The sequence below is a fragment of the Urtica dioica genome, chromosome 4, assembly GCF_054948205.1.
Source record: "Urtica dioica subsp. dioica isolate 48M chromosome 4, U.dioica_male_clone48M_v1_H2, whole genome shotgun sequence".
NCBI classification, from domain to species: Eukaryota; Viridiplantae; Streptophyta; class Magnoliopsida; order Rosales; family Urticaceae; genus Urtica; species Urtica dioica.
In genome coordinates, this window is record NC_142759.1 from 15476386 (window position 1) to 15503458 (window position 27073).

At 39.4% G+C, this 27073-nt stretch overlaps 4 protein-coding genes across 4 annotated transcripts; 2 read left to right on the forward strand and 2 right to left on the reverse strand.

Moving 5' to 3' along the window:
• Positions 1-186: 186 nt before the first annotated feature.
• Positions 187-2633, forward strand: LOC149400788 (Leucine-rich repeat (LRR) family protein). The gene is made up of 7 exons (XM_089611308.1): positions 187-533; positions 921-1151; positions 1285-1431; positions 1537-1679; positions 1789-1903; positions 2097-2256; positions 2343-2633. The coding sequence occupies exons 1-6, from the start codon at positions 246-248 to the stop codon at positions 2175-2177; spliced, it is 1005 nt and encodes a 334-aa protein (XP_089467434.1). The 5' UTR covers positions 187-245; the 3' UTR covers positions 2178-2256; positions 2343-2633.
• Positions 2576-5859, reverse strand: LOC149400789 (SNW/SKI-interacting protein A-like). The gene is made up of 3 exons (XM_089611307.1): positions 5623-5859; positions 4004-4895; positions 2576-3715 (listed from the first exon to the last, which is right to left on the reverse strand). Exons 2-3 carry the CDS (start codon positions 4871-4873, stop codon positions 2780-2782), a joined length of 1806 nt encoding a protein of 601 aa, XP_089467433.1. The 5' UTR covers positions 4874-4895; positions 5623-5859; the 3' UTR covers positions 2576-2779.
• A 3455-nt stretch (positions 5860-9314) lies between these two features.
• On the forward strand, positions 9315-16636 carry STT3A (staurosporin and temperature sensitive 3-like A). The gene is made up of 23 exons (XM_089611872.1): positions 9315-9568; positions 9920-9982; positions 10300-10355; positions 10440-10511; positions 10707-10812; positions 10948-10998; positions 11487-11582; positions 11758-11817; positions 11901-12014; positions 12342-12428; positions 13013-13116; positions 13195-13290; positions 13521-13641; positions 13738-13818; positions 13933-14064; positions 14153-14389; positions 14705-14848; positions 15345-15531; positions 15611-15708; positions 15796-15875; positions 15974-16061; positions 16161-16250; positions 16338-16636. Exons 1-23 carry the CDS (start codon positions 9452-9454, stop codon positions 16398-16400), a joined length of 2343 nt encoding a protein of 780 aa, XP_089467998.1. The 5' UTR covers positions 9315-9451; the 3' UTR covers positions 16401-16636.
• Positions 16637-18971: 2335 nt separating this feature from the next.
• On the reverse strand, positions 18972-23783 carry LOC149400791 (Gls protein (DUF810)). Its single transcript, XM_089612175.1, has 5 exons — positions 23136-23783; positions 21657-22520; positions 20765-21220; positions 20366-20555; positions 18972-20269 (listed from the first exon to the last, which is right to left on the reverse strand). The coding sequence occupies exons 1-5, from the start codon at positions 23640-23642 to the stop codon at positions 19326-19328; spliced, it is 2961 nt and encodes a 986-aa protein (XP_089468301.1). The 5' UTR covers positions 23643-23783; the 3' UTR covers positions 18972-19325.
• Positions 23784-27073: the final 3290 nt, after the last annotated feature.

Sequence of the window (27073 nt, forward strand, 5' to 3'; positions counted from 1 at the left end):
TGGAAAATATGAGTGAAATTTTGTTCCAAAAAAAATGGTTACTAGTGAAATATTTTAAAAATATGAGTAAAATATAAAAAGTGACGCAGACATTAAGTTAGTTAGTTATGAAATTTTCCAATTTTCTACACGACCGGACTAAAGCTAGCAACAGAAAGCCCACATAAGAATATATCATCATCAACCCGTGTCCGAAAAGCAATCGAAAACGCTACATTGCCTCAAAGCTCACATACTCTGTTTCAATGGCGGACCGATCGCCACCACTTACTCCCACTGGAGAATATGACACGGTCGAGATCGACTATTCTTCCACAATCCTCGATCTCTCCAGCTTTCAGCTCCACGATCTTGACTCGGTCGAGCTGCCTCCGGGTCTGACCGAAGTGGACCTAACCGCGAACCGTCTGTCGAAGTTGGACCCTCGGATTGGAACCCTATCGAGCCTTAAGAAGCTCTCTTTCCGACAAAACCTCCTCGGCGACGACGCCGTCGAGTCGCTCTCGAGCTGGCACGCCTTGTCGGACCTCGAGGTATTTGAATTCCTCCTTTTTTTTTTTTTTTTTTTTTTTACTTTCGATAGTTCTTTGTGCGTGTCAAATTGTCGGATTGTAATTCAGTGATATTGGCTGTGATGGCGTATTGTATCTATAGGTGTGTACTAATTAACGGTCAAAAGTGCGAATCAAAAGAAAAATGTTGTTCGGAGTTTTAGTGTCATGAGAAGTTAAGTTCCATGGTTACCTAGTGTCGTTACAAAATACCAGGCTAAATCTTGATTTTTTAGAGAGAGAGAAGCCGAATTTCTTCATCCGAAAGCAAATTTGTCTCATCAGAAAGTGATAAGTGATGGAAATATTACGAGAACTGTATGTTAGGGCCGATAAAGTCAGTGTAATGCTTGCCTGTTGTTCTTGCAGGAGTTAGTATTCAGGGATAATAAGCTTACGAAAATACTGGATGTCGAAATATTCAAGCGGCTTTTGGTTTTCGATGTTTCTTTCAACGAGATCACTTCTTTAAAAGGAATGTCGAAGGCCAGCAACACCCTCAAGGAGCTCTATGTATCAAAAAACGAAGTTACTAAGATCGAAGAGATTGACCACCTTCACGAACTCCTTATTCTCGAACTTGGTTCCAACAGATTGAGGGTTAGTGCTTGATTCATTGACTATGGTTTTGGGTGTCCCTTTCTGAATCGTTTGTCCCATTTGTAGTTCCAAATTTCATGCGATTTTGTTAAAGCATTTGGTTTATCCTTGAGCCTCTGTGCTATTGATTCAGGTGATGGAAAATCTGCAAACTTTTACTAAATTACAAGAGTTATGGCTGGGAAGGAATCGCATCAAGGTAGTGAATTTGTGTGGGTTGAACTGCATCAAGAAGATTAGCTTACAGAGCAACCGTTTGACTTCTATGAGAGGATTTGAGGTACTCCTTTTTGGTGCTGTGAATGTGGAACAGTCTCTTGAAACCGTCTCATCATTTTCCGAGTTATTCATAAGAATCTATTCTTACTGCACATTCTCGTTTCAGGAATGCATTGCTCTAGAAGAGTTATACTTAAGCCATAATGGGATCTCAAAAATGGAAGGCCTGTCCACCTTGGTCAATCTGCGGGTCTTGGACGTATCATCAAATAAGCTAACTTCTGTGGATGGCATTGAAAACCTGACTCAGTACATACTATGTTTTTTTTCTTTATCCCTATAACAAATGTAGTTTGACATTGTATCCTATTTCCTCTGTTTTTTTTTTCATTTCCCACGTTCTTCGTTTTGTTGGTAGATTAGAGGACCTGTGGCTGAATGACAACCAAATAGAATCGCTCGAGGGCATTGCTGAAGCTGTTGCCGGTTCAAAAGACAAGCTTGTCACTGTTTATTTCGAGAACAATCCTTGTGTATGTTCCCTTGTAACTTGAATGGCCTGATTTCTTTGACAGTCTGATAACTGAACTTTACTGATGCGTGATTTAGGTGATGTTGGGATAGCCTTATATCAATTCTTGTCACATGTCTTTTTTTTTTTTTACTGCATAACGGACAAAGAAATGTCTTTCTGATTAGTAACCAGTTGATTCCTGTGGTGTTCAGGCAAAGACTCCGAACTACTCTACTATCGTGAAACAAATGTTCCCAAATCTCGAGCAAATTGATTCTTATATGTTTGCCTAAAAGAGAAGACGATGTGTCAGACCTCTATTTACGAAGCTTTCTCTCAGCAGCGGTATGACTATAGCTTCTTCTGTTTTAGGTAAAGTTTGCATGCTTTTCATATGGGTTGTAATCTTCTCTTCCTTGGGATTGTCGTTATATTAAATAACCCCCTCTCTTTTTCAGGTAAACCATGGCTCAGCAAAGCTCTATAGAAGCTAAAGCGTCCGTTGATATTACTGTTATTGGCTATCCAGTTATCGACTTTGTTTTATTCGTTCCCGTTTTCTTTCTTGTTTTACCAAACCGTACCAGGAGGTACTGTAGTTCAGTCCTTGTAAAGGCTTTTTTTTTTTTTGGCTCTCTCTGAGTTGCTTTAAAGGATTTCGGTTTCATATCAAACACTCTCATACCAAATGGAAGTAGAAAAAAAAATGTTTTGTTTTAATCTGTGAAATGTTTGTCGCTTTCCCAAAACCTAATTATGAAGCATAAAAGATCTAGAAGATATAACATTACCACACAACATTAGCAATTCAAACAAAAGCCATTGTAAATAGTAATAATTCATCATTCAAAGTCAAAGCAAAAGGAACATAATACAGAACACAAGATTCCGATGATCAACGACCCCTCTCGAATCCAATGCGAGACCTCCCCGACCCTCTGTCGCCCTCGTCCCTCATCGACGAGCCCGCCGTCGCCCTCATGGTGCCTCCGGTCCCGACCTTGTCCATCTTCTTACCCTTCTTCACCTCCGTCAAGAACTGGTCCAAACCGAACGGGTCAGCCTCCTCCGCAGCGTCCTTCTCGAACTCGACGGGCCTTTCCCTCGGGGCGGCCCGCTCGGAAGTGCCCGCGAACGCCCTGTCGGGCTTGAACCGATCCGTCTTCATGATCTTCTCGAGCTGCTCGTCGGCCCCGCCGTACATCTCCGAGTCCACGTCTTTCTTGGGCCTGTAAAGGGTCGACAGGGTTGGCTGGGCCGTGAAAAGCCCTTTGTCGTAGACGTTGTACTGGTCGTCGGCCGCGAAGCCCGACTCCATACCCTTGTCCTGGTTGAACAGCCTCTGGTCATACATGACCTCGCCTCCTCTACCGGACCCGGCCGAGGCCATTCCCAGAGCCACCTTCTCGCTGACGTCACGGTCGCGGTCCCTCGTGATCTTGCTCTTCTTCCCCATCGCCGCGTCTTTGGCCTCCAATCTCCTCTCTCTCTCCCTCTCTCTCCGCCGCTCCTCACGAATCTTCTCTCTTCCCACCCGCTCCTCTCTCTCCTCCCTCGTCTCTGAATCGCGATCGCGGCGGTGGTGATCGCGGTCGTAGTCCTCGCTCGCCGGCATTACGACGGCGGCGGCCGCCGGGGCAGCAGCGACGCCGGTGCGCTCCGACCGGGCTTTCTGGGCGAGAGCACGGAGCTCCTGCTCCTTCCTCTCCTTCTCCTTCATCAGCATCTCCTTCTGGACCTTGGATCGCATCGAGACCGCCTCCCTCGCCTTTTGCTCAGCCACATACAGAGCCTCCGAGAGCTTCGCAAAGTTGTCGTTGATCTGGACATCCTGTAAATAAAGATGCGCCATTTGACCGGTTAAAAGTTTAATTTTTTTTTCCCCCTTCTCTTTTATCTGGTTGGATCCGGTTATTAAACAAAGTTTTTTTTTTGTACTTTTTTTCTTTTGAACCTTTTTAGTCTATTTTCGGTTTTGAAAAAAAAAACACAGTTAACTGTAGGTTAACCATTTTTAAGTTTTGGTTCTTCCGATTTTCCAGTTAACAGTTAACCGGTTAACCGTCCAGTTAATCGGGTTTCCCAGTTAAAATATTGCGGTAAAAAATGCCTTGTTTACCTGGAGGCCGCGGCCATCAGCGGCGAGGCGTTTGTCGAGGGGAATGGTGTATCCCTTGGGATTCTTCCAGTTGGAGATGCAGGGCGGGATCTTCCAGTCCTGCTGGTCCTTGACCGTCACGGGGCGCGGCGGCGAGTGCATCACTGGAACCGGCGGCGACCCGGAAGCCCGCGGGACCCGCTTGTGCTTGAACTTCGGAGGCTCGAGCGGGTCCACCGGCATCTCCACCATCCTGATGATCCGCTCCCTCGCCCCCGAGTTGAACGCCGCCGACTGCTGCGAAGACTTGTACTTTATGAACTGCGAGTCCGAGGAGTGCTTCGGGACGTTCTTGGGCTGGGCCGCGCTGAGACGCACGTTCACGATCTTCTCCAGCGCCGCTTTCGTCTCCTGCATCGTCTCGTCGATCTCCTTCTGGAGATCCTCGTCTTCCTCTTCTTCTTCTTCGCCGTCCTCGTCGTTCTTTAGGATCTTCGGGATGATGTCTTTGTGCTGAGAGTAGACGATCTTCTTCGAGTTTTCGTTCTGTTTGACGATGGCGTCGTAGGCTATGTTGCCGCGGGCGTCGACGGTGACGGGCAGGATGTCTGATCTGGGCTTGGACGATCGGTCCCGGCCCATTCCCAGAGGGTATTGGGCCACGTGGATCTCGGGGAAAGCTCCTCCGTCGCCGAAATCCTCCACTTTTCGGGGGACGAACCCAGCTCGCTTCAGGTACGGAGGGACCGGGTTGGGCTTGATAACCGAGGCCTGCTCAGCGGCCTCGGCGGTGCTGAACCGCTGCTTGAACCACGGGTCATTCGAGTGGTCATAATGTGTCGCCGTTGTCACTTTCACCGCCGGAAGAAAGTCCTTCATGTTCGTCGCCATTTTAGGCCAAACTCTTGTTCAACTGCCAACCCAACAAATTTAACAACGAGGAAAAAGACTTGGGTAAGAGAAAATAGTAAATATGAAATAAAAATGCATATACAGAGCTATTCTACAAACCAAATCATCAAATTAAAGAACAAATTCCAGTGATTTGAATATGAATCGACAAATTCCAACGGGAGCTAATAGATCACAGCACAGGCCAAGCGTATATTCATAACCCACCACACCATTCTCACTATATAGCAAATAATTTGAAACAAAGAATTCAATAGTTCAGATTACAGAAGAGCTCAAGCACCACAAGCGAAGCGCAGAGATTCACCGTAAATTCTAATCAGACAAGAATCCCACTAAACTGAGTAAGCTGAATCCAAGAGCAGAATATAGTCGAAAAAATTTACTCGTCTCCAACATCAGTTTTAAATAAAAATCAAGTTTCCGCATAAATCCCTTCAACTTCAACACAGTATTACATAATTAGACGAGCATGAGATCCAAGACGAGCAACACTCACATGCGACGATAAAATTGTTGAAAACGAGTAAATAAACAACTCAAATCGTCGGTATGAAATTGAAAAGCATCAATCTCCTAAATAACAAGCATAGCACTTTGCGGCTAGGTTTAATCGAAAACGACTAGACCAATTTTTCTACGTAACCCAAATCTACAAAATCCCTACTTTAATCCGCAGACAGTGAAAGAGAAGTAAAGATAGATTTTAGGGTTTTCAGAGAACTCACTTCCTCGAGGATCGATCTTGGGACGAGAGTTCTGAGAAAGGCTCGATGATGGACAACAAAAGCTCAGGCGTTGTCGAGAGTGCCAACGAGGATGAGCTCGGAGTCAAGAGAGAACTTGACAAAGGTTACCGGAGAATTCTTGCCGACGAATATGGTGTTGCCTCAGACGGTCTCGTCAAAACTTCGGCAAATATGGATTTACGGTGGAACTTTTAGTTCAATTGAGCTGATTTTCGCAATTATATATATATATATATATAAAAGTTCAATTGAGCTGATTTTCGCAATTATATATATATATATATATATATATATATATATATATATATATATATATATATATATATATATTAATACTATTTCTCATTCATAACATCTCGTATTTAATTGGATTACAAAAAAATTATTTATTGAACCCACACAAAGGAGACCTCACACTAAATGGTGCAACCCAAATTATATATTTCGGAGTATATATTTTTATTTCCTTCAAAAAAAAAAAGAGTATATATTTTTATCAGTTAAATGACTGATTTATTTGCAAAATTATTTTTTAGTTTGAAAAATATATAAAAAAAAAACTTAATGTAATCTTACAAATAAAAAAAATAAATTATCAATTTTCTACCTTAACTTTATTATTTTGGAAACTGGATATGGTTGTAATCGATAGTAAGAATAACGTGTATGCAATATTTATCACGACAATAATTTATTTTAAGTTGTATTTTTTTTAAAAATTTATTTTAAGTTGTAGACAATTTGATGTTTACATCATTTAATGTTTACTCATTTACTTGCTCGTGCATTTTTTTTTTCAAAAATGCTTTAGAGTGCCCAACATCAACTCATGCAATCGGACCGCTACTGAATCTGTTATCGATCGCAAAAGCCTGTCTGTGTCCATAGGTGCAAGGCCTTCTACTAGTCAGTTGCTTAAACTTTTGCTTATGTGGTAGTCTCATTGCGGCATAGAGTGACTCTTGATGACACTACCCCACCTCCCAGTGAATCACATCGCGTAGTCCTACACATAAGAACCAGATGCTCTACTCTATCGAGACTCACATTTGATGTTCTAAACACGCCTCGAATTGTTATTTGACAAAAGGAATGAAAAAACCTCATAATGAGTTAGCATGATCTTTCCAGCCTTAAATAGTTCATACACATCTTGGAGATTTTGGCTCATGTACCGCACCTATCAAGATGAATCGGGCTCGACGTACCTCGGACTCTTGAAAGACGTATCAACATAATTTTTTGCATTTTTTGAGTAATTCTTATGTATCAGCGTTGCCGTCATGCGTTGAAAAGTCCCTCATGGCGAAGCGTGGAGCCCTATTTTTCAAGGATTGGGTGTCGATGGTGTTCAATTCATCGCGAGCTTCTTCATGTTCTCGTACCTCCCGGGACTCCACGAGTTCAATTCATTGTCGCATGTCTCTTGGTTTTTCCTCATCCTTGGTACGCCAAGGCTCCGCCTTGTGACTCTGTGGTGGATCCTTGCGGATCGTACACTCGTGGACCTTGGCAGAATTGTGCGCTCGTGGACCTTGGAAAAAGTTTTCGAATCTGATTACGATGAGGCTGTCAACGCTTAGCTATGCTCTAATGCTATGTGCTCGCCCCCTTCTAATGATCTCTCTATGATCGTTTGCGGCTTAGGCCAACCTCACTCCTCCTTGGAAAGCCCACGACCCTAAACTCCATATATGGTTTTGATTTGGGTCCAAAAATCCTAATGTGGACATCAGGATGAAATACACAAGGGGACCAATCATGAGGGGAAGGACAAAACGAAATAAGAAAGATATGATAAAACCTCATTTTATAAGGTGTTTGAGAAGTGGAGAGCATACACACCCAAGACAACAAAAGAGAGCTTATTCATATCATTCAGTAAATTATTGAAGCAAGCCTACATTAAATCTTGTTTTTAGTTATTTATTTGTTGTTTTTCGTAGTTAAAAACAATAGGTTAAATTAGTGTGTTTGTAATAAGTTTTTGGGCTTTACTCATTTTAATGAAACCGATATGTTTTAGGTATTCAGTTAACCCTTATAATTTCGATGTTATTATACCTAGGAACTCCACATTTTGTTTGTATTTTCCTTTGTTTAAGGAGGTGTCTTGAATAAGAAACTCAAATTACGTTTTTGATAAATAAAAAAGTGCGATACTTCTCTTTGTTTCATGAAGCAAGTTTATAACTTATCATGGTATCCCTTGTAATGTTCATCCCCGGATTATCAAGGGAAATTACATATTCGTTTGTGGCATCTGAACTATTCCAAATTTCACGTCTATATAAGCGTTGAGTCGTAGAGTCACCGAGTTTTATGATCTTGGTTTTGCGAAAACATTAACATTGATTTCGAGTCACCGTCACTTGTTGGATTGGTTTGTATCATTTAGTATCAGATCTGATCGAGTTCATCAAGGATCTATCTATCCTTTTTTTTAATAAAAGATGAAATGACGACATAAAGACTTAATGTTACGTTTTAGTTGCGCTGTAGGTACTTTTGTCAGTAGTCTTTAACGAAATACACGGGGCGCTACGATTTCTTGAAGACTTACTACACGGGTTTTGTAACAAAAAAAATGATAATAATCAAGTAATTTATATATATATATATATATATATATATATACGTATATATATATATATATAAATCAAATGTTAAAATAAATTATTTATAAGTTACTCAACGTTTATAAACAATTCAAGTTCATAAAAGGCTCCAATTTTTTAAATTCCTAAAAATCATTGCTATTTCTTCTTCTTCTTCTTCTTTTTCTTTCGAGCTATATCAATTGTGGAGGCTTGTCTTCGATTGACCCCCAATGGTAGGGGAACACTTGTCTTTGTCTTATCTTATGGGAGCACTTGTAGCAAATGGTGTAGAGGCTCATCGTACACGAACACATGTTCGATTGCAAAAGTTTTCTATTGTGGCATGGCTTAGGTTTAGAGGACATCGTTGATGGATCCGAATGCTGAGAGGAGGTTCATAAGGTGCTATAAGAGAAAGACAAAGTCATGTTCTTTTTGTTTGGAATCCTGAGAGGATGTCGTTGGATAATGAGGTAGGTGTCTTTTATTTTTCAGACAGACGAGGACTATAATTCTTTATGTAAATCGACCCATAGATTTGCAATACATTATAGCAAGTGATTCTAAGACTGATTAGAAGAGTTAATCTGTTGGAAATGAAAGATCGGAAATCATATTAATTCATGAAAAATTTATGAAATTTAGTGCAAACAACGGAGATCTTAGAAGAAGCAACAAATATGGAATATCTATTCCGTGATCAATACCAAAGCAAAATTTCAATACAAGCCAGAACATGATTTCGGTTCTATTCTGTTCCAAAGGTCGGATTTAGTCTTAGTCTTATTTTTTTTCTTACTTAAAAGTCTCAGCCTAATTTGTACTTCAACAGATTCTTCCAAAAAAATAAAAAATTATACTTCTTTTCTAACAGTCGCCCAGACAAGCACCTTGATTCCCCTACACGTATCACATGAAGCCACGTGGAGATTTCCGTAGGCGTAAACAAATCACAACGCGATTGTCTCATGCAATAAAAAGTCGCCACCTGTACGTCAGAGGAGCTTTATGTCATTTCAGATCGTAAGAGAGACCCAATATCGTCACTTGGAAAACCAAGGGGTTTGTTCTGAAGATGTTTTAGAATTTTAGCTCCTTGGCTACAAAATTTACAAAGTCTTCCCTCTTCGTCCACTCGCTAAACCTCGTCACTCTCTCTCTCTCTAGAAAGACGAAACCAGAAGTCGAAGATCGATTGTAGGCCGTCAATGGCGGCTCTGGAGGACTCTAGGGAAAAGACCTTGAGGAACGCTTTCGGGAATGTCCTCGCTTTGTTCATCCTCATCTTGATCGGCGTTCTCGCATTCTCGATCCGGCTCTTCTCTGTAATTCGCCGATCCTTTCGTGATCCCAGTATTATTAGATCTAATAGTTAAAAGATTAGGAAATTGACTACCATTTCCTCTTTAAAAAGGATGAATGCGAACGAGGTTCAAATTTAGAGTAGTGAGCGATGTATCTCACATATATGTCGGCATTTGTAATCTCGGCTGTATAGATATGTATATATGACCTAAATTGGGTGGTCTGTGATGAGTAGTTGACCTGAGCTTTCTTTTTTAAAACTGAAAATGTCGACGATATATTTTTTTTTCTCTCTTTCTCTCTCGTGAATCGTGATTAAGTTTTGTGAAATGTTGTTTCTCATTGTCAAATTGGATGGCTAATGTCTTCAGGTCATAAAGTATGAGAGTGTAATCCACGAATTCGATCCCTATTTCAATTATAGAGTTACTCAGGTTTGCTTTCTTTTTCTTAGCCTGGTTTATTTTATACAAGGGAAAGATTTCATATTTTGTGCTACTTCCATCATATTATATATTTGATCTAATGGCACTTGATGATTTTCTGATTATCTCATTACCAAAACAATTTTTAGATATACTTAACTTAGAATTGCTATTATTTTTATAATCATATAGCAAGCATTTTTAAGAAGCTTCCATATACTTCAATTAGAATCGTTGTCTTTGTTTCTTTATGTTGCCTCTGCATAAAATCCATTACCTATCACGACTCTGTCTGGAAAGATTATTGGCTCATCTGTTGGTTTCAGTTTCTGACGAAAAGTGGGATCTATGATTTTTGGAACTGGTTTGATGACCGGACATGGTAACCTTCTACTTAATGACTACTTTATGGGTTGCACAAAACCAACCTGGCTGTACTAATTGCTCTCGATTCATCGCTTTTAAGGTATCCTCTTGGGCGTGTAATTGGTGGAACGGTGTACCCAGGATTGACCTTGACAGCAGGATCCATTTGGTGGTGAGTTTTTTGAACTTACTACATTAAGTACTATACTTCTATATTCTAACAACCAACATGTTGCTCTCCCTGGAAAACCAGTTGAAGGGGTTGCAAAGGCACATCCAAAATTTTTATTTTTTTATTTTTTTATTTTTTTTCCACTCTCTATTAGTTACCTGTAAGTACTGATTTTCCAGTGTTGTCATTTTGCAGGTTCGTGAATTCTCTAAATATCCCGCTGTCTGTTGAAACTGTTTGTGTATTTACTGCTCCTATATTTTCTGCTTTCGCTTCATGGGCGACTTACCTTCTGACAAAGGTTAGTCTGGCTTCGTTTAGCTCTCCTTGTGTGTGTGTATATATATGTGTGTGTGTGTGTGTGTGTGTGTGTGTCTTTTTTTATATCTAAATTCTCCTTTTTTATTGACAATGTACTATTGCATCTATTTCTTAGGAAGTTAAAGGGGTTGGTGCTGGACTGACTGCGGCAGCACTTTTGGCCATGGTAAATTACATAGCGGGTATTTGTAACTCTTATTATGATTATAATTTCTTAAATATTTGAATGGTGGGCATGCAACATCAATCTTCTCTCATTGCAGTTGTTTCTTTAGGGAGTTTCCTTTTTTGCTGCATATGTTTTCACTAAAGAAGCATAAATGTGCAAAAACTTGCTGTGATCTCACTATTTTAGATAGCCTGTTGACATTGCTTTTACCGAAATAAATTCCTATGTGCGTGGTTATGCTATTGCCGATTGATCATGTATTTTAATGTCCTTGATTGTTGACTGGAGATACTAAGAGTACAAATAAACACAATGCATATTGCTTTTTCCAAATGAATTATCATGTGTTACTTGCTGTCCATAGATTCATCATCAATCTGATGAATCAGACAAGTTTATTTACTAGTTTCTATTATAATGAAATAATTTACGGTAGCATCAAATACATACAAGGGAGGCTAAATACGTGATTTTTTTTTTTCCAGGTTCCATCCTATATATCTCGCTCTGTTGCAGGAAGCTATGATAATGAAGCAGTAGCCATATTTGCTTTAATTTTCACTTTTTATCTTTATATAAAGGTTGGTGACGGTATCCAAAAAATACAGTATTTCCTTCATTTTTTCTCTTGATGGGTAGCAAGTCTTGATAGGTGGTTTGTGTTATCGATTTCATTTTACTAGATTAATATGTTGACTGCTTCTCTACTTCCGTCTTTGTATACTATAACTCATTGACTACCACTATTGTATGCAGACATTGAACACCGGATCTCTCTTTTACGCCACGTTGAATGCTATAGCTTACTTTTACATGGTATGGAATGTATTAGTTGTTTTACACCCAAGTTTGTCTCATCGTGTTCATAGCATGATTACATGTTTGTTCCATTCTTTCAGGTCTGCTCGTGGGGAGGATACACCTTCATTATTAATCTTATTCCAATGCATGTCCTTCTATGCATTGTAACTGGTCGTTACTCGCCGCGGTTATATATTGCTTACTGCCCTCTTGTAAGTACACTACTTACACTTATGTTATTGTTAAATAAGACTTTTTTTCTTAATTTTTTTAATAAACAAAATCAGTTAATTCCACTTCTGTCTTTGTTCTTGATTGTATTGCTTTGGAATTAAACTGATGAAGTGTTTATCAACCTGACCACTTAAAATGGTTTGGAATAAGAAAATCATGTATGAAGGTGTTGAAAGAAATTTACTTTTTGCATTATATTACCCACTTTCCTAATTCTTTTGTCATTGTCACACTTTAGTCTGCTTTTGCTTCATTGATGGAATTCGTGATTGCTGCTGAAATGAAGCCTTTTCTTTTTTATGCAGATTGTATTGGGAACCTTACTTGCTTCATTAGTTCCTGTTGTTGGATTCAATGCATTCATTACATCAGAACATTTTGCGTCCTTCTTGGTAAGTTATACGTGTGTGGGACCAGAAAGAATTTTTATACTTCCCCTTGTATTTTCCAATTCGATTTCTTGAACTCCTTATTTGGTCTCTGAATATTTGATCCCGCTTTGTTGTTATATCTGATTCTTTTATGTGATATCTCGACTTGGGATAAACTGTATAAACAAGGAAAAATTGTACAAAATAGCCATTTGAAACTTATTGATTAGCAAAATAGCCAAAGTTTCAACTTTTCAGCAAAGTAGTCAAATTTACATTTTCAAAATTTTTTTGAGAAGGAAGATTAAAATTTTTGACGATTATTATAAGCAATTTATTACTTCAAAAAAAAAAATCTAGGGGTCAAAATTTTTTTTGAAATCAGTTGCTGCACATTTTGACTATTTCACTAAATTAAGACAAACCTTGGCTATTTTGCAAAATCATAACTTTAAATTGAGTTACAGCTTGCATTTAGGAGTTTAGGAACATTTTATTTATTTATTTTTTTTTCTGGCTGAGGATGAGTACTTGGAAGAATATGTTTTCTCAAAATAGATGTGACCTTTGATAAACTCAGCAATTATTAATATTATCTCCTGCAGGTTTTCATCATTATCCATGTTGTAGCTCTTGTTTACTATATCCGAGGGGTTCTCTCTGCAAAGATGTTCAAAGTAGCTGTTGCACTCATTCTATCTGTTGGCCTGTAAGCCTTATGCATTCTCTGTGCTCTCTCCATCAAGAGTTCTGCATATGACCTCATACTTTGTTCTTTCTATTTCAGGATAGTGTGTTGCGCTGTTGTAGCTGTACTGGTAGCTCTGGTTGCTTCAAGCCCTACAAAGGGATGGAGTGGAAGAAGTCTCAGTCTACTTGATCCGTAAGAGTTCGAATTCTTTTCTTTGTCTCATCTCTGAAGCTTAATTTCCTTAACACTGTATTGTATAGTTGTCCACACAAACTACTGTGACCTTAGTCGGGTGCCGTCAGGTGACTTGATTACTTGTTGGTTATCACGTCCCCATTTTTTTTTTTGGTATATGAAAACAATAATATCTATCCTCCTTGATTGAGCATTTATAGCCGATTCTCTTTTCCATGTTATAACAGAACATATGCAAGCAAGTACATACCAATTATTGCCAGTGTTAGTGAGCATCAGCCACCAACTTGGCCTTCATACTTCATGGATATTAATGTTTTGGCATTCTTGGTTCCTGCTGGAATTATTGTAAGTTCTTTATTCAACAGGTTTTTTTTTTTTTTTTTTAAAACTATCTACGTCTGTTTCTCCTTAACCTGTATTGTGATATTTGTCTGTTGGCAGGCATGCTTTTCACCACTGTCCGATGCAAGCTCTTTCATAATCCTTTACATTGTAACATCAGTTTACTTTTCCGGAGTCATGGTAAGTACCAAGAACTATGTTCCAAGCAGAAAAGTTTCCCTCTTTTTTTCCCTGCACTTGATTTGTTTGCCCTTTTTCTTAATCATTGTCAATTATTTGCTCCTTTAATGCTAGGTACGTCTTATGCTAGTACTTGCTCCAGCAGCTTGTATCCTCTCTGGGATTGCACTCTCTGAAGCTTTTGAAGTTTTCACTCGGTCAATTAAGTTTCAGTTACCTGGGACATCAATAAACTCTCAAATCAGTGTAAATATGCCTTCATGCTTCTGTTAAACTTCTATTCAAACTCATTTACTTGAAAGGCTAAGATTCATTTTGTTTTCTGGATTGTTAGGCAGGGGATGCCAGCTCTGATAATATAGCCGTACAGAATGATGTGGCTAAGACTGAAAAAACTGAAGATACATTGAAGGAGCGACCGTCAAAGAAGAACAGGAAGAAGGAAAAAGAAGCTGTAGCTGTGGAGAAGCCATCCATTAAATCTAAAAAAGAGAAGAGGCTTCTGGTTTTACCTTTGGAGGCATCTATTCTGTCGATTTTCTTGCTTGTTTTACTTGGTGCCTTCTATGTGGTATATATCTTTTCTCTATCTCTGTTTTATGACATGCATTGTGATTTTCATGAAACTGTATTTCCTGCGAAAATAGCTGTAATTTTTTTTTTTAATCTAATAATATTGGTCATTACGGACTTAAATTTCAAGTACACATCTTTATATAAAAAAAAGGTGTTAGCCTATTTGTCAGGGTCTCCAATGTATCAACTTGTGGACCTTGGGGTGTCAAATTTTTTTGGGATTTTATATTCTACTTCATCCACGTCTAGTTAGACAGAACTCTGTTGCTGGTTGGAGCTTCTGAATTTGAGTTAAATAATTCCTTTGCAGGTACATTGTGTCTGGGCAGCAGCAGAAGCATATTCGGCTCCATCTATTGTTCTAACATCACAGTCCCATGATGGTCTTCATGTTTTCGATGATTTCAGAGAGGCTTATGCATGGCTTAGCCACAACACTGATGTGGACGATAAAGTGAGTTAATTCCCTCATTTTTATTTCTATTTTCTTCTAGGTAACTTAGCTTATCCACTGTTTTCTTCTTATTATTGTTTCTCTTTTAGTTGTGTAATCCATATAATAGGGAACACAATCACATTTTAGACTCAAAAGAAGCAGAAATAAGAAGTCCTGAAAGATGACACGTAAAAAAATAAGGTGCAAGTAATAAAAGAAGACTGACTGTTCTGAAAACAAGAAGTTAATGTCTCCCAAATTTTATGACTATCAAAGAAAAATAAAACACCATAACAGTTATAAAATGTTCTTGGCTGAATTCTCATTCTATTACAAATTCGGGATTCTATATTTCTAGTCAGACACTTCTGACCTGTCTTGTATAATACCTTTCTTAGTCGAATTATAAGTTGGAATTCTATAATCAGTGTAAATCATAAATAAAATCGCCTGCTGGAATGGTATCACTTTCAAATGTTGACTAGTTTGACGAAAAAAAATACTTGTTTTGAAGGTTGCATCCTGGTGGGATTATGGCTACCAAACTACTGCAATGGCCAACCGCACAGTCATAGTTGACAATAACACATGGAATAACACTCATATCGCGACCGTCGGTACTGCCATGTCATCTCCGGAAAAAGCAGCTTGGGAAATCTTTAACTCCTTGGATGTCAAATACGTTCTCGTCGTTTTTGGAGGTTCTTTTCTCTGAGATCGATGCCCATACTAAAAGACTTAGAACTATACATTCTAACACTTCTATGTTTTCGTTATTAGGTCTTGTTGGGTACCCGAGTGATGACATCAATAAGTTCTTGTGGATGGTTCGGATAGGAGGGGGTGTCTTCCCTCACATAAAAGAACCCGACTATCTCGTAAGTGGTTTCTTAGATTCATACAGCAACGTCTTTTAACTGTTAAAAAGTTTCTTACAGTATTTCAACTCTGCTTTCTGTCAAAAGAGAGACGGTCAGTACCGGATTGATTCTGAGGCCACTCCAACTATGCTAAACTCCCTCATGTACAAACTTTCTTATTACAGGTTTGTCTCAGCTCTAGAACAGTTTTTATTTTTAATTATATTTTCTTCTTTGTGTTTGTGTATATTAATAAGATGTAACTTTGTTTCTTGATCTACAGGTTTGTGGAGACAGATGGCAAAGGCTTTGATAGAGTAAGGAGAACTGAAATCGGAAAGAAACATTTCAAACTTACTCACTTTGAAGAGGTGCGATATATCAATCTTTCAATTTTTGAAAGTACTACTGTCAGCCTTTATCTATAAGATGTTGATGGACTATCTCGTGTTGCCACTTTTGAATCGCAGGTCTTCACAACACACCACTGGATGGTACGACTATACAAACTGAAGCCGCAAAAGAACAGAATCCGAGGAAAGACCAAGAAGTCCAAATCAGTAAGCACCGTTCTAGCTCTAGTTATGCGATACTAACCTGAATCGGTAAAATGCTGGTGAAACTGACGTTCTTTTTTTTCGTGGCAGAAATCATCATCCGGAACTTCGACAAAAAGAACCGTAGCAGGAAAGAAGAATCCGTGGAACTGAAATTCTGGCCTCTCAAATTTAGTTGCTAATAGTAGACCAACGATTTTGCAGGCTTAATTATTCACGCATCTTCTATACTCTTTTTTTTTTTCCTAAGAAACTCGGAAAGAATTCGGAAAGAAAGGAAATGTCAACATTGAGGTTATCATGTTTTGAAGTTTAGGTTTTATAATTAGAAAGGACATGGTATTGAAAAAAAAAGAAACAAAAGTTCATACAAGTCATGTTCGATTTCAGTTCTGTTTCTAGACGAACTTGCGGGTCTCAGTTAGAATATTAAATTCACTAAGAAAAAAACAGATATGTGGACGAACATGGAGTGGTTAATCACCGCATCATTGCACATCACGCTGACATGGCTGATCAGTGGCTTTTCAAGATAGTGGGAGTGTGGGACCCACCATCCGAGTCATACTTTTGTTTTGATAGATGATGCGCTGATTAATATCAGTGTTCTTAAATTAGTACATCGGTTCAACTATTAACAGCAAACCTAAATACCATAATGAACTTTGGACTAATAGGATGTCCTTGTATTTTTTAACAAGGTATAAATCATTTTGGATTGGTTGGTTTAGCTCGCTTAATGGAATCACTTTTATTCTATTAAGTTAGATTTTATAATTGTGAATCTCAAGCATGTGCTTACATGTGTGGTGAGGCTTATTGACCTGACTGGACGTAGAAGCCGAGCTGCAATCTCTTGCCAACATATTATTGAAGGATTGTGGATGAAAAAGCTTATTATGTGATATTAATATCATGCTCAACAATCCTATCAAATTGTTGTGTGACAATCAAGCTGCCTTGAGCATTGTCAAAAATCTCATCCAACATAATCGAAGTAAACACATAGATAGATCGCCACTTCATCAGCAACAAGATTGGATCTCGAGTCCAAAACAATCTTCATGCAATATAGTCCAACTAAAAAATAAGTAGCTGGCATCATTACCAAGCCTCTCGGACGAGCTTAGAATCAGTCCTAACTCGTCCAAGTTCAACATACCTTGAAACCGGTCTCATCTCACTAGGAAACATCATGTCGTGCTGTTTATGACTGTCTAGTATCTATGTAATCATTACCTTCTTTTTGCTTTAATGTAACTAGTGTAAATAGGCTACAATCTTGTGTCCTCAAGTGTAATATCGAGAATCTCTCAATAAAACAGCTACTTGAAGTTTCGTCCTTTCTCTATTTCCGAATTTCCACACTTATATATAAGAATACGTTTAATATGGCTACTACTTTGATAAAAAAAAAAAAGAAAAAAAAAAGAAGGTAAATGGCAGCAAAAAGAATAGTTATATTCAATTATAGTTTGGCTATTTTATACTTTTTTTGTCCTATTAAATAATAGTTAGCAGGAGCACCGGTTTTTGCACGCTCAATTAACTTTGACTTTATTTTCTTGATAAAAATGAAAGCTAGGCTATTCTACAAGAGCATTATTAAAAGTGGCCTAATGTTTGTGAATTCTCTTAATAAAATAAATATCCAAAATTTTGACTTAAAATATTTGAATTTAGTATCATTATGTGTTAGAAGTCAATTCAATGGAATCCGCTTGCGTCGAGAGTGATTACATTTAAAAATAATAATTTTACTAATCTGATTTTTTAGTTGACTATGCCAAATATTATTTTAAAAAATGTAAATGTAAATCTTAATGAATGGATAAAATTGATTCGATTAAGCAAATACTAATTGTTATGAAGAGATTTTCCTTGTCTGAAAAACATGACGGTCCAACCCAAAAACAGAAAAACTCGATGGGCCCGGCTCAAACAACGAAATGAAAAATCCAAGATTTGGTCGGAAGACTGGAAAATGGATGAGGGCCAGCCACGACTACAAAAAAGATTATCTAGGGTCGACCTCGACCACAACAAAACTAGGCCAGTCTCGACAACAACAAAACGTGCTAGCCTCGACTTCAACAAAACGAGGTCGGCCTTGACCACAACAAAACATGGCCGGCCTCGACCTCAACAGAACGAGGTCGGACTCGACCACAACAAAATAGGGCTGACCTCGACCACGACAAAACGTGGCTGGCCTCGACCACGAGAAAGTAGGTCAGCCGCGACCTAAACAAAAACTAGAGAGGAGGGGCCCTAGTAGATGACGAATATACCCCTACTCAAGACTGCACCATAAATACTCATAATCTCATCATCAGAAGGTAAACTTTTCTCAACTTAACAAAACTATGTTTCTCACTGATCACCTCACACTTTCTCTCTAGAATTCTTAAGGGAGAACGAAGGCCCCCACTTCACATAACACTTGGACTAATATTGAGCGTCGGAGAACACGCAGTGGGAAACCCTCCGCGCCCCTCTCTTCTCTCTTTTTGCTGGTGACGAGCCACCGAAATTTTCTTTCTTATTGGCAAGGGTGGCAAGCTTGGGAGTTTCTTCACCGTTCAACTACCACGCGATCATAGGGTCCGACCCTAAATCGAACCGCGACCAGCTATAAGTGTTAATTCTGTTTTTCGTCATTAATATATATATATATATATATATATATATATATATTTTGTTGAGAAATAGACACTAATATAGTTCACACAAGGGGGAAAATATTATAAAATTAATTTATATGTAAGAATTTACAGACGCGTATAAAGTGTATATTATCTACAAATTCAACAAGACAAATAAAATCTTTATCAAACGCTGCATAACGCAAAAGCTCAAGAAAAAAACCAATCAATCCATCCTGACAAAATTATTATCGACCAAACTACTCAATCTTCTCTCTGGACTTAGGATTGTGGAATGTTTTCGCCGCGAGTATCACAGGCATAGATGTGCACATCTCCGAGACCAATCTCTTAATCATTTCCACATGAAAATGTCAGCAAACTTATCTTCTTCCTTTAATCATGGTGGTGCTTCCCAAGACTTGAAATCATATCACAACTTTGTAGGCAAGTTGTAATTTTTCTTCAGAAACTTGGCCGCAGCCTCGTCTTTCCGATAACACAAAACCCGGAGAAGCGTGTTCGGTTCGGTCGGACTCCATTGTCCTGAGGTCTCAGGCATCGGAAGTAGCCTCGATTTTCCCGAAGGAGGCCCAAAGCTCTCCAGAAGCAAACCCTTGTACCGCTCCACGAGGCTTTCGGTCTCCACGCTATACAGAGGAAGAACATTCTTCACTGCCCTCGAGAATCTATCGATCAGATCTGACGGCAATCCATCCCCGTTGGACCAGAAAAGCTCCATCAGAAGCTTGAAGTCCTCCTCGATCACATCCGAGTCTTGGGGAACGAAGCCCCGGATCGGACCGCCAGCGAGCAGAACCAAAAGGAACCCATCGAACGAAGCTTTCATCACGTCGGTGATGGCTCGAGTTCTGACCCTGTCGTGCACGGTGGACGAGATCATCTCCAGGTATTGCTCGAGCTCCTCGATGAACGGCTCGATTCTGGAGGAAGAGGCCTCGCCGATGTACAGACCGTCCCAGAGGACGTGGCTCAGGTCTTCGAAGACAATCTTGTACGCTGCCGCTTCGCTGAGCTGTTGGATTCCTTCGAGAGAAGTGGATCTGGAGAGCTCGAACGTTTTGCCTACTCTGTCCGCGATCTCGTCTACGCTATCCGAGTCTTCCGAATTTGAGAGGTGAGCGATCATTCTCTTCCCAAAAACTCCCAACTCCAATCGGATGAGCTGCAAAGTGTTGATGCGAACACAGAGTTGGAGTACCCCGTGGGAGTTATAACCATTCTCTGTAGACCCGACCTGGGACTTCCTCTGCGTAGAGTTTGACCTTTCCTTCTTTTTGAATACACCGCTGAACTTCGACCCAGCTGAACATCTGGTCAGAGAAGGAAGTGTAGGAACAAACGTACTTCGAGACCCTGCAATTGCAAAAACGAAGAAAAATAAATGGCGGGTCAATACGAGATTTCGTAACCTAATAACTTATAAACATGAGTCTTGCAAAGAAATCCTACCACAGCCAGTCTTGACCTTCAATATGTAATGGTTGAGGCATTTATCGAGAAGAGTCTTCAGCTCGGGAAGCAAGGCGGAATGTGTTGGTATTGGCAACATAAAGAACGCTTCTAAGGTATCGTCAACGATGCGTAGTACTTCAACCGCAGAGGGGGCGAAATGCTCTTTGTTTGCCTGTGGATTCCATAACTGTCGAAAACTTGTCCAAATTAGATACACTTGCCCATCAAAATATAGACTTGTCTCACCAACATTAAAATGTCAGAAAAATATGACCAAAACTCTGTTAGGATTGAAGGAATATAATATTTCTGATTAGTAGATATAATGGGGTTGACTATACAATATTCAAGAGTCGTTAATCTATAAATAAGAGATATTTGGTCGTGTCCTTGTACCTCTTGTTGCAGATTCCGGTCTATCCATTCCTTGAGTCTGTCAACTCTCGTCTTTATCCAACCCTTGACCAGATCGCCGATCACCTTTTCAGCCTCATAAGGAGGCATCTCCCTGATGATTGATTTCCCTCCATCATCACTCTCCGCCGCATCTTCGACGGCGATTTGCACGAGATCTTTCTCCAATTTGTCAGCGGCTCTCAGCACTTGAATGGCGTCGGGCGTTAATTCGCTGATCCCTACTATGAACCGCTTCAGTTCATCGCCATAGCACGAGTGAAGGGTTGCGGCGGAAACACCCGCTGCAAGACTATGCCATCTCTTAAACACGGGACTATATATATTCTTCTCGCTCAAAGCCAGTTCGCCGATGTCCTCTGCTAGGACAGAGAGGACATGCATATTGCAGTTCGAGTCCTTAGATGGACGCTTGGTAGACTTCGCCTTTTTCAGATTCTGGTGCAAGAGAAGGAAAAAAAATAAGACCTTTCATTATTGTACTTCAACGGGTAAAAAGAGCTAAGATAATCATTCTTAAATTTGTCGACTTCATCTTAAAATCAATGTGACGAGGAATTTGCAATGAGCATACGTAAAGTTAAGAAAAAGATAAATCATCTGAAGTAGCTTATGCTCTAGTAATACAAGGCGGCAAAATGAAAAAAAGTTTCTTAGTGGCACAAGCTTTGAACAAAATGATTTCATGTAGCTTATATATGAGGTTTTCAAAATTCAGGGGCTGCTGGTGCAAAAAAAAGTATGGGGGTGGGTCAATTTGTCATCTGAAGAATTCAGGGGCCACATGTGCAAATATGCCTAATTAATATCCATCCCGGAAGATAGTGTGCTTGAAAAGAGTATGTATGACAAAGTACAGACAATGAGGACCTACCCGAGCAAATGCATTCCGAACCGAAGATCGAATGTACGAGTCAACACTGTCATACGCTGCATCCACTTCTTTTTTCTTTCGGTCGTAGTCACGAGATATATCCTCAACCAACATCTTTGCCGATAATACCGCCAGGGAAGCAATGTTCTGCATGGACTCAATGTTTCCACTGTGGAAAACATCCCGGTACGAAACAAGCCTTTTCTCGGCCCAACCCAATATAGAAGTCAGCGTAGAGCTCAATATCTTAGAGGTAACAGAGTCCATAGTTGCCTTGATATCTCTTTCAACTTCCACCAACAGATTATTAGAAGCAAAAAGAAGGTCATTGTCTACCTGGCCGGTCGTGACATAACGGTTAAAAAAAGCCCACGAGAAGCAAAGATTATGCAGCATTTGGTTGATTCCAAGGACCACCCAAGTCTTCTTAACGAGTTCCAAAACCTCGTCGACTTCTTCGATAACCGATGTTTCTTCATTCGTGTCAAAACAGGACTCTAATAGCATTTGGTACAGCTTGAGGTTCAACGGGTAACCATCGGCCCAATGGCATGTATCGGAGGAACCATCGAACGATCGGCAAGAAAGAGACATAACCAAAGAACGGAGCAATTGTATCGTCTCGTTGTTTTTTCCAGTTTCGATGGGTTCTTTTAAGGCTCCTTGTATTATCGCCCTGAGTCTCCTCGCGGTACCGTCGGTTTTATCGAGTGGCAAGTGAGGATGCAAAAGTAGAGATGCTTCTAAGACCTTCAGATTTCTTCTCTGCCAAGCTTCGTATTCTTCTTGATCAGCAAAATCCGATGATTTGAGATGTTGTAAGAACTCCAGAGGCAGAACTATCGTCTCAATACGTTTTCCAAGCTAATACATAAACCAGGAAAAAAAATGAACAAGTTGTGGTTTAGTGAGCGAAAAAAAAGGCAATAATTTACATTTAATGTTATTTGTTATCACTAAAATCCAAAGATTTCTCTAAAAAACAGTTTGTGATATGCTGAACATACAATTTTGCTAAAAAGTTTATAGCAAAAATTGAATATTAGTGGATTCAGTTTTGCTGATTTGATGTTCTTGAAGTTACAAACTTCAAAAGTCTAGTACTGAAGAAAAAGAAAAAGAAAAAACACTCGTAAACCAAGTATAGAAACTAGAAAGCTTCTACTACAGCCTAAAGTAAGCTTCTTTATCGTTAAGCGTGAAAACAAGCACGAAAAGAATATTAATTTACTCGTTCTCTAGTCAACTTTTTATTCTGAAGATTATGGTTTCTTTGCCAAATACGAACACTTGATTTGTTGTAATTCTTAAGTTCTGAGTAATTTAATCTGCAAAAAATTCAAGGTCTTGATTTTCCACATACAAACTCAGAACTCAAATTCGAACAATAATAATAAATAAATAAAAAATCATAAATTCGTTCGAATTATTCTCAGTACTACAGTTCAAATTCAAATATAAAAATTTGGAAGCACAAACCTGACCAGCAGCGACTCTGAGGAGCGCTCTTCGAATCCTCGAATCAGCCTGCTCCGAAACCCTCATCTGAACCCTAATCATCTCCCCCACCGTCACCGAACGCTTCGCCGCCCTCCCCTGGCTCGCCGAATCTCCGGCGCCTATCCGCCTCATCGTCGCCGGCGACGACTTCAGTCCCAGAGCCTTCTTCAATTGGCTCGCCGCCGTCGACGTCAGTGATCTCTGCAGCGACGGCGAAGCCGCCGTCGGAGCGTGGTCGGCTCTCTCGGACTGCCGGATGAAAGTCAGCGGCTTCCCGCCGGAGCTCCGGCAGGCTCCGACGAGGACCTCGTAGGCGGTCTCTCGGAGTTCGGAGTCGGAGAGTGAAAACCCTAGGTCGTCGCTTCCGAAGGGAGACGAGAGGGCTTCGACGGTCCGATGGCTCAGCATAGCCGCGGCGGTTTCGCTCTTTGGGGCTTGGTGTCTCTGAGAGCTTCCAAACACTTTGTCTCTCAGTATGTTTGCCATTGAAGAAGAAGAAAAAAAAGGTTCAAGCTTTGGCTTGGTGGTGGGGCTCTGAAATAGAAAAGTGCATATATATATGTATATGTATATATATTTGTTGCTTGACTTTTAAGGAAGAACCTAATGTTTTTGCATTTGGAATTTGAAGTGGATAAATAGAATTTCACCAACTAGAAAGAGTGACAAGCAAATAAGACTACGGAACTTTACTAAAAGCCATAATATTCTGGTTGTGAAGTTGTTCTTTTTAGTTTTAGAGATTAATTTTGGTGGCTGCTTTGGTTGGTTAGTTAATTGGTTGGTCATTTATGGATTTTTTTTTTAAAACAAGGGGGACGGAGTATGAAACAAAAGGTACATCACAGAGATATAATAATTATGCAATAATGAATGGTAATTGATTAAACATTATTGTCAAACATCAGGGTATTTTTATTTTACTTTCAAAATATTATGTTCAGTTTTATTCATTTAGATGTTATCTTGCTAACGACACAGTATAATACATTGGCCGTCAAGCGTATTTAATTGGGGTGATTTTATATATCGAATATTTTAAACATAGAAGTAATCAAATATGATTTTATTTATTTATATAATGAAATAGGATCAGCTCAGCTGGCTCTCTTCCTTATATATCACAAGCTATCGCTGGATTTAATAATGTCTTTGGGTTTTTGAATACCCAATTTCTATTTCAGACATTATTACTATGAAATTTAATGCATAGTGGCTAAACAGCTACAGGTTTTCCTAAATATAAACAAAAGATATATTACTGTATTTGTACCCAATCGTTGGTTGTACATTTTGTATCTCAAAATACAAGGCAATCTTCACCCTAAAAGTGATCGATTCAAAGCAACCATGCCCCATAAATAAGGTTGAATTTGAGTATGACAGCAATCTTATTCTATATCATAATTTTTAATTTATTTATTTATTTATTATTATATTGACAGAGAGAAAGGAAAACTCTAGAGAGAATATTATGATTTCCTTAGTTTATTATCCCTAAGAGTATCGATTTATATCCCATAATTCTTAGACAATAAGCTAAACGTGATTAATAGACTTAATACATTAATAACAGAAAGAGTGCCCTTAATAGCCTCTCAAGTTCATGGTTGAGAAGATATCGGAGAGACGACATAGATATACTTTCCACTGTGAGCTAGGACATGTATGCTTGACTTGAAGAATACCTTGTGTCACCATCTCTGGCACAAAGTACATGTCCATTGAAAAATGCTATGTGCAAGCACAAAGAATAGGGTTGTTTGATAGCTAATTTGCACTAGTGTTATCACACAAAATCTCAAGCACACGAGTCATAGGATATCCAAGTTCAAAGAGCATAGAGAGAAGCCATGAGATCTTAAAAACAACACTAGTCACCATTGCCGGCCCTGGGCTAAGGCGGGTTAGGCCTAGGCCTAGGGCCCCATATGTGGATGGGTCCCAAAAAATTTACACTATTTACCTATTTTTAAGAAAATTTACAAAATTTACATTTTGGCCCATTTTCTAAAAAATTTACATTTTTTACCTTGAAAATTTAATTTTTTATTAGTATTATAGGGCCCCAAAATATTGTTTCGCCTAGAACCCCCTGGTGAGTTTGGGCCGGCCCTGCTAGTCACTCGGTGCATAAAATTAAGCTTCAATGGAGGACCACAAGATGGTATTCTCCTTCTTGGAGCTCCAAGACACTAAGTTAGTGCCCAAAAACACACAATGCTCAGTAGTAGAACGTCATTCATCAAAGTCAGTACCCTAGTTCACATCATAAAACCCTGACATGTTGTAATGAGGAGACTGGCGAAGATGCAATCCATGATCTAAAGTCCCACTAACGTATTTCATTGCATTCTCGTAAACTTTGGGAGAGTTCTACATAAATTGGCATACTTTGTTGGATGAGTAAGCATTGCATTCATTGCATGCTCCGATACAAATGGACATCCTCTACAAGGTCACTGCCAAATTTGCCGAGTCCTGGACCACTAGTCATAAAAGTGGCATTAGGTGAGTTAAACCGTATCTTTGCCTTGGCGAGAAGATCAAGAATATAATAGCAACAAACTTTAAGCGGTATGAGCAACTTCAATACCAAACAGCCAAGAGAACCCAGATTTTGAGAGGAAATGACTCACTAAGACCCATGATTACTCGTTCTACAAAAACTCTCTCAACTTGTCAAAACTATACAAAATCACACCACAACTCGATCTCTCTCTCTCTAGAAAATATAAGAGACGAGTACAAATCGTTCGCCAAGGACACAATACAAAATGACTAATGTTAAGCGTCAGAGCACGCGCCGAAGGAAAACCATCCGCGTCCCTCTAGATTCATATTTTCTTGTGCTTAGGTGAAGGTGCAAGGATTTGAAGATCCGGCGAAGAACGTGGAAGATCCAAAGACCGGGGACTCGAAGATCAGAAGACCCGGACACTCAAAGATTCGAAGAGCACGATGAACGTGACGAACACGAACATGTAAAAAACACGAAGAACGTGAAAGATTCGAAAACCCGGAGACTCAAAGATCCAAAGACCCGAACACTCGAAGATCCGAAGAACACGAAGAACGTGGAAGACCAAAAGACTTGAAGATCCAAAGAACGCGAAGAACCTGAAGAACATGAACGCGTGAAAAATACGGAGAACATGGAAGATTCAAAGGGTTAAAGATTCAAAGAAGCAAAAAACTCGAGAACTCGACGAAGAACGCGAAGAACGCGAAAGATCCCTAGAGCCATAAACTCAAGGACCCGAATACCCGAAGATCCGAATAACACAAAAATGACAAACCCGATGAACGCGAGAAGCGCGAAAGAGATTCATTGACAAGACGAAAACGACGAGAAGAGGAGAACTTCACCAAACCCAACCTACGTGCAGTCATATGGTCCGTCTTTAGATCGAACTACAGACGGTTCTTAATGCTAATCCAAAAACCAGATTAACAATGTATATTGGGAGAAGACTTGAAAACTACAGTGGGCTCCAATGTAGGGTCTGACGTTGATGTACGCAATAAAGCTGATTAAGAACCATGTTCAGTGAGACGAACATGTACAAGAACATGTAGAGCAGGTAAGGTAGTGAGACCACATGGTGAAGATGAGTCGGGGTCACACGGTGAGCCAGAGCTAGAGCTATTTAGAATAGTGCATCTAGGCTGATATAGACTTGTTGTAGAGGGGCTAATAAAAGTAGGCATGTGTGGTCTAAAGTACACGGTACATATACAATTAACAAATTACAAGGCAATTCTAATTGAAGCATGTTATGAGGAATTTTCCTTGTCTGAAAAATATGACGGCCCAACCCAAAAACAAAGGAACACAACGAGCACGACCCAAAAGAAAAAAAAATGAAAAACTCAAAGACTTGGTCAGAAGACAGAAAAATGAACCTTATCTTCAC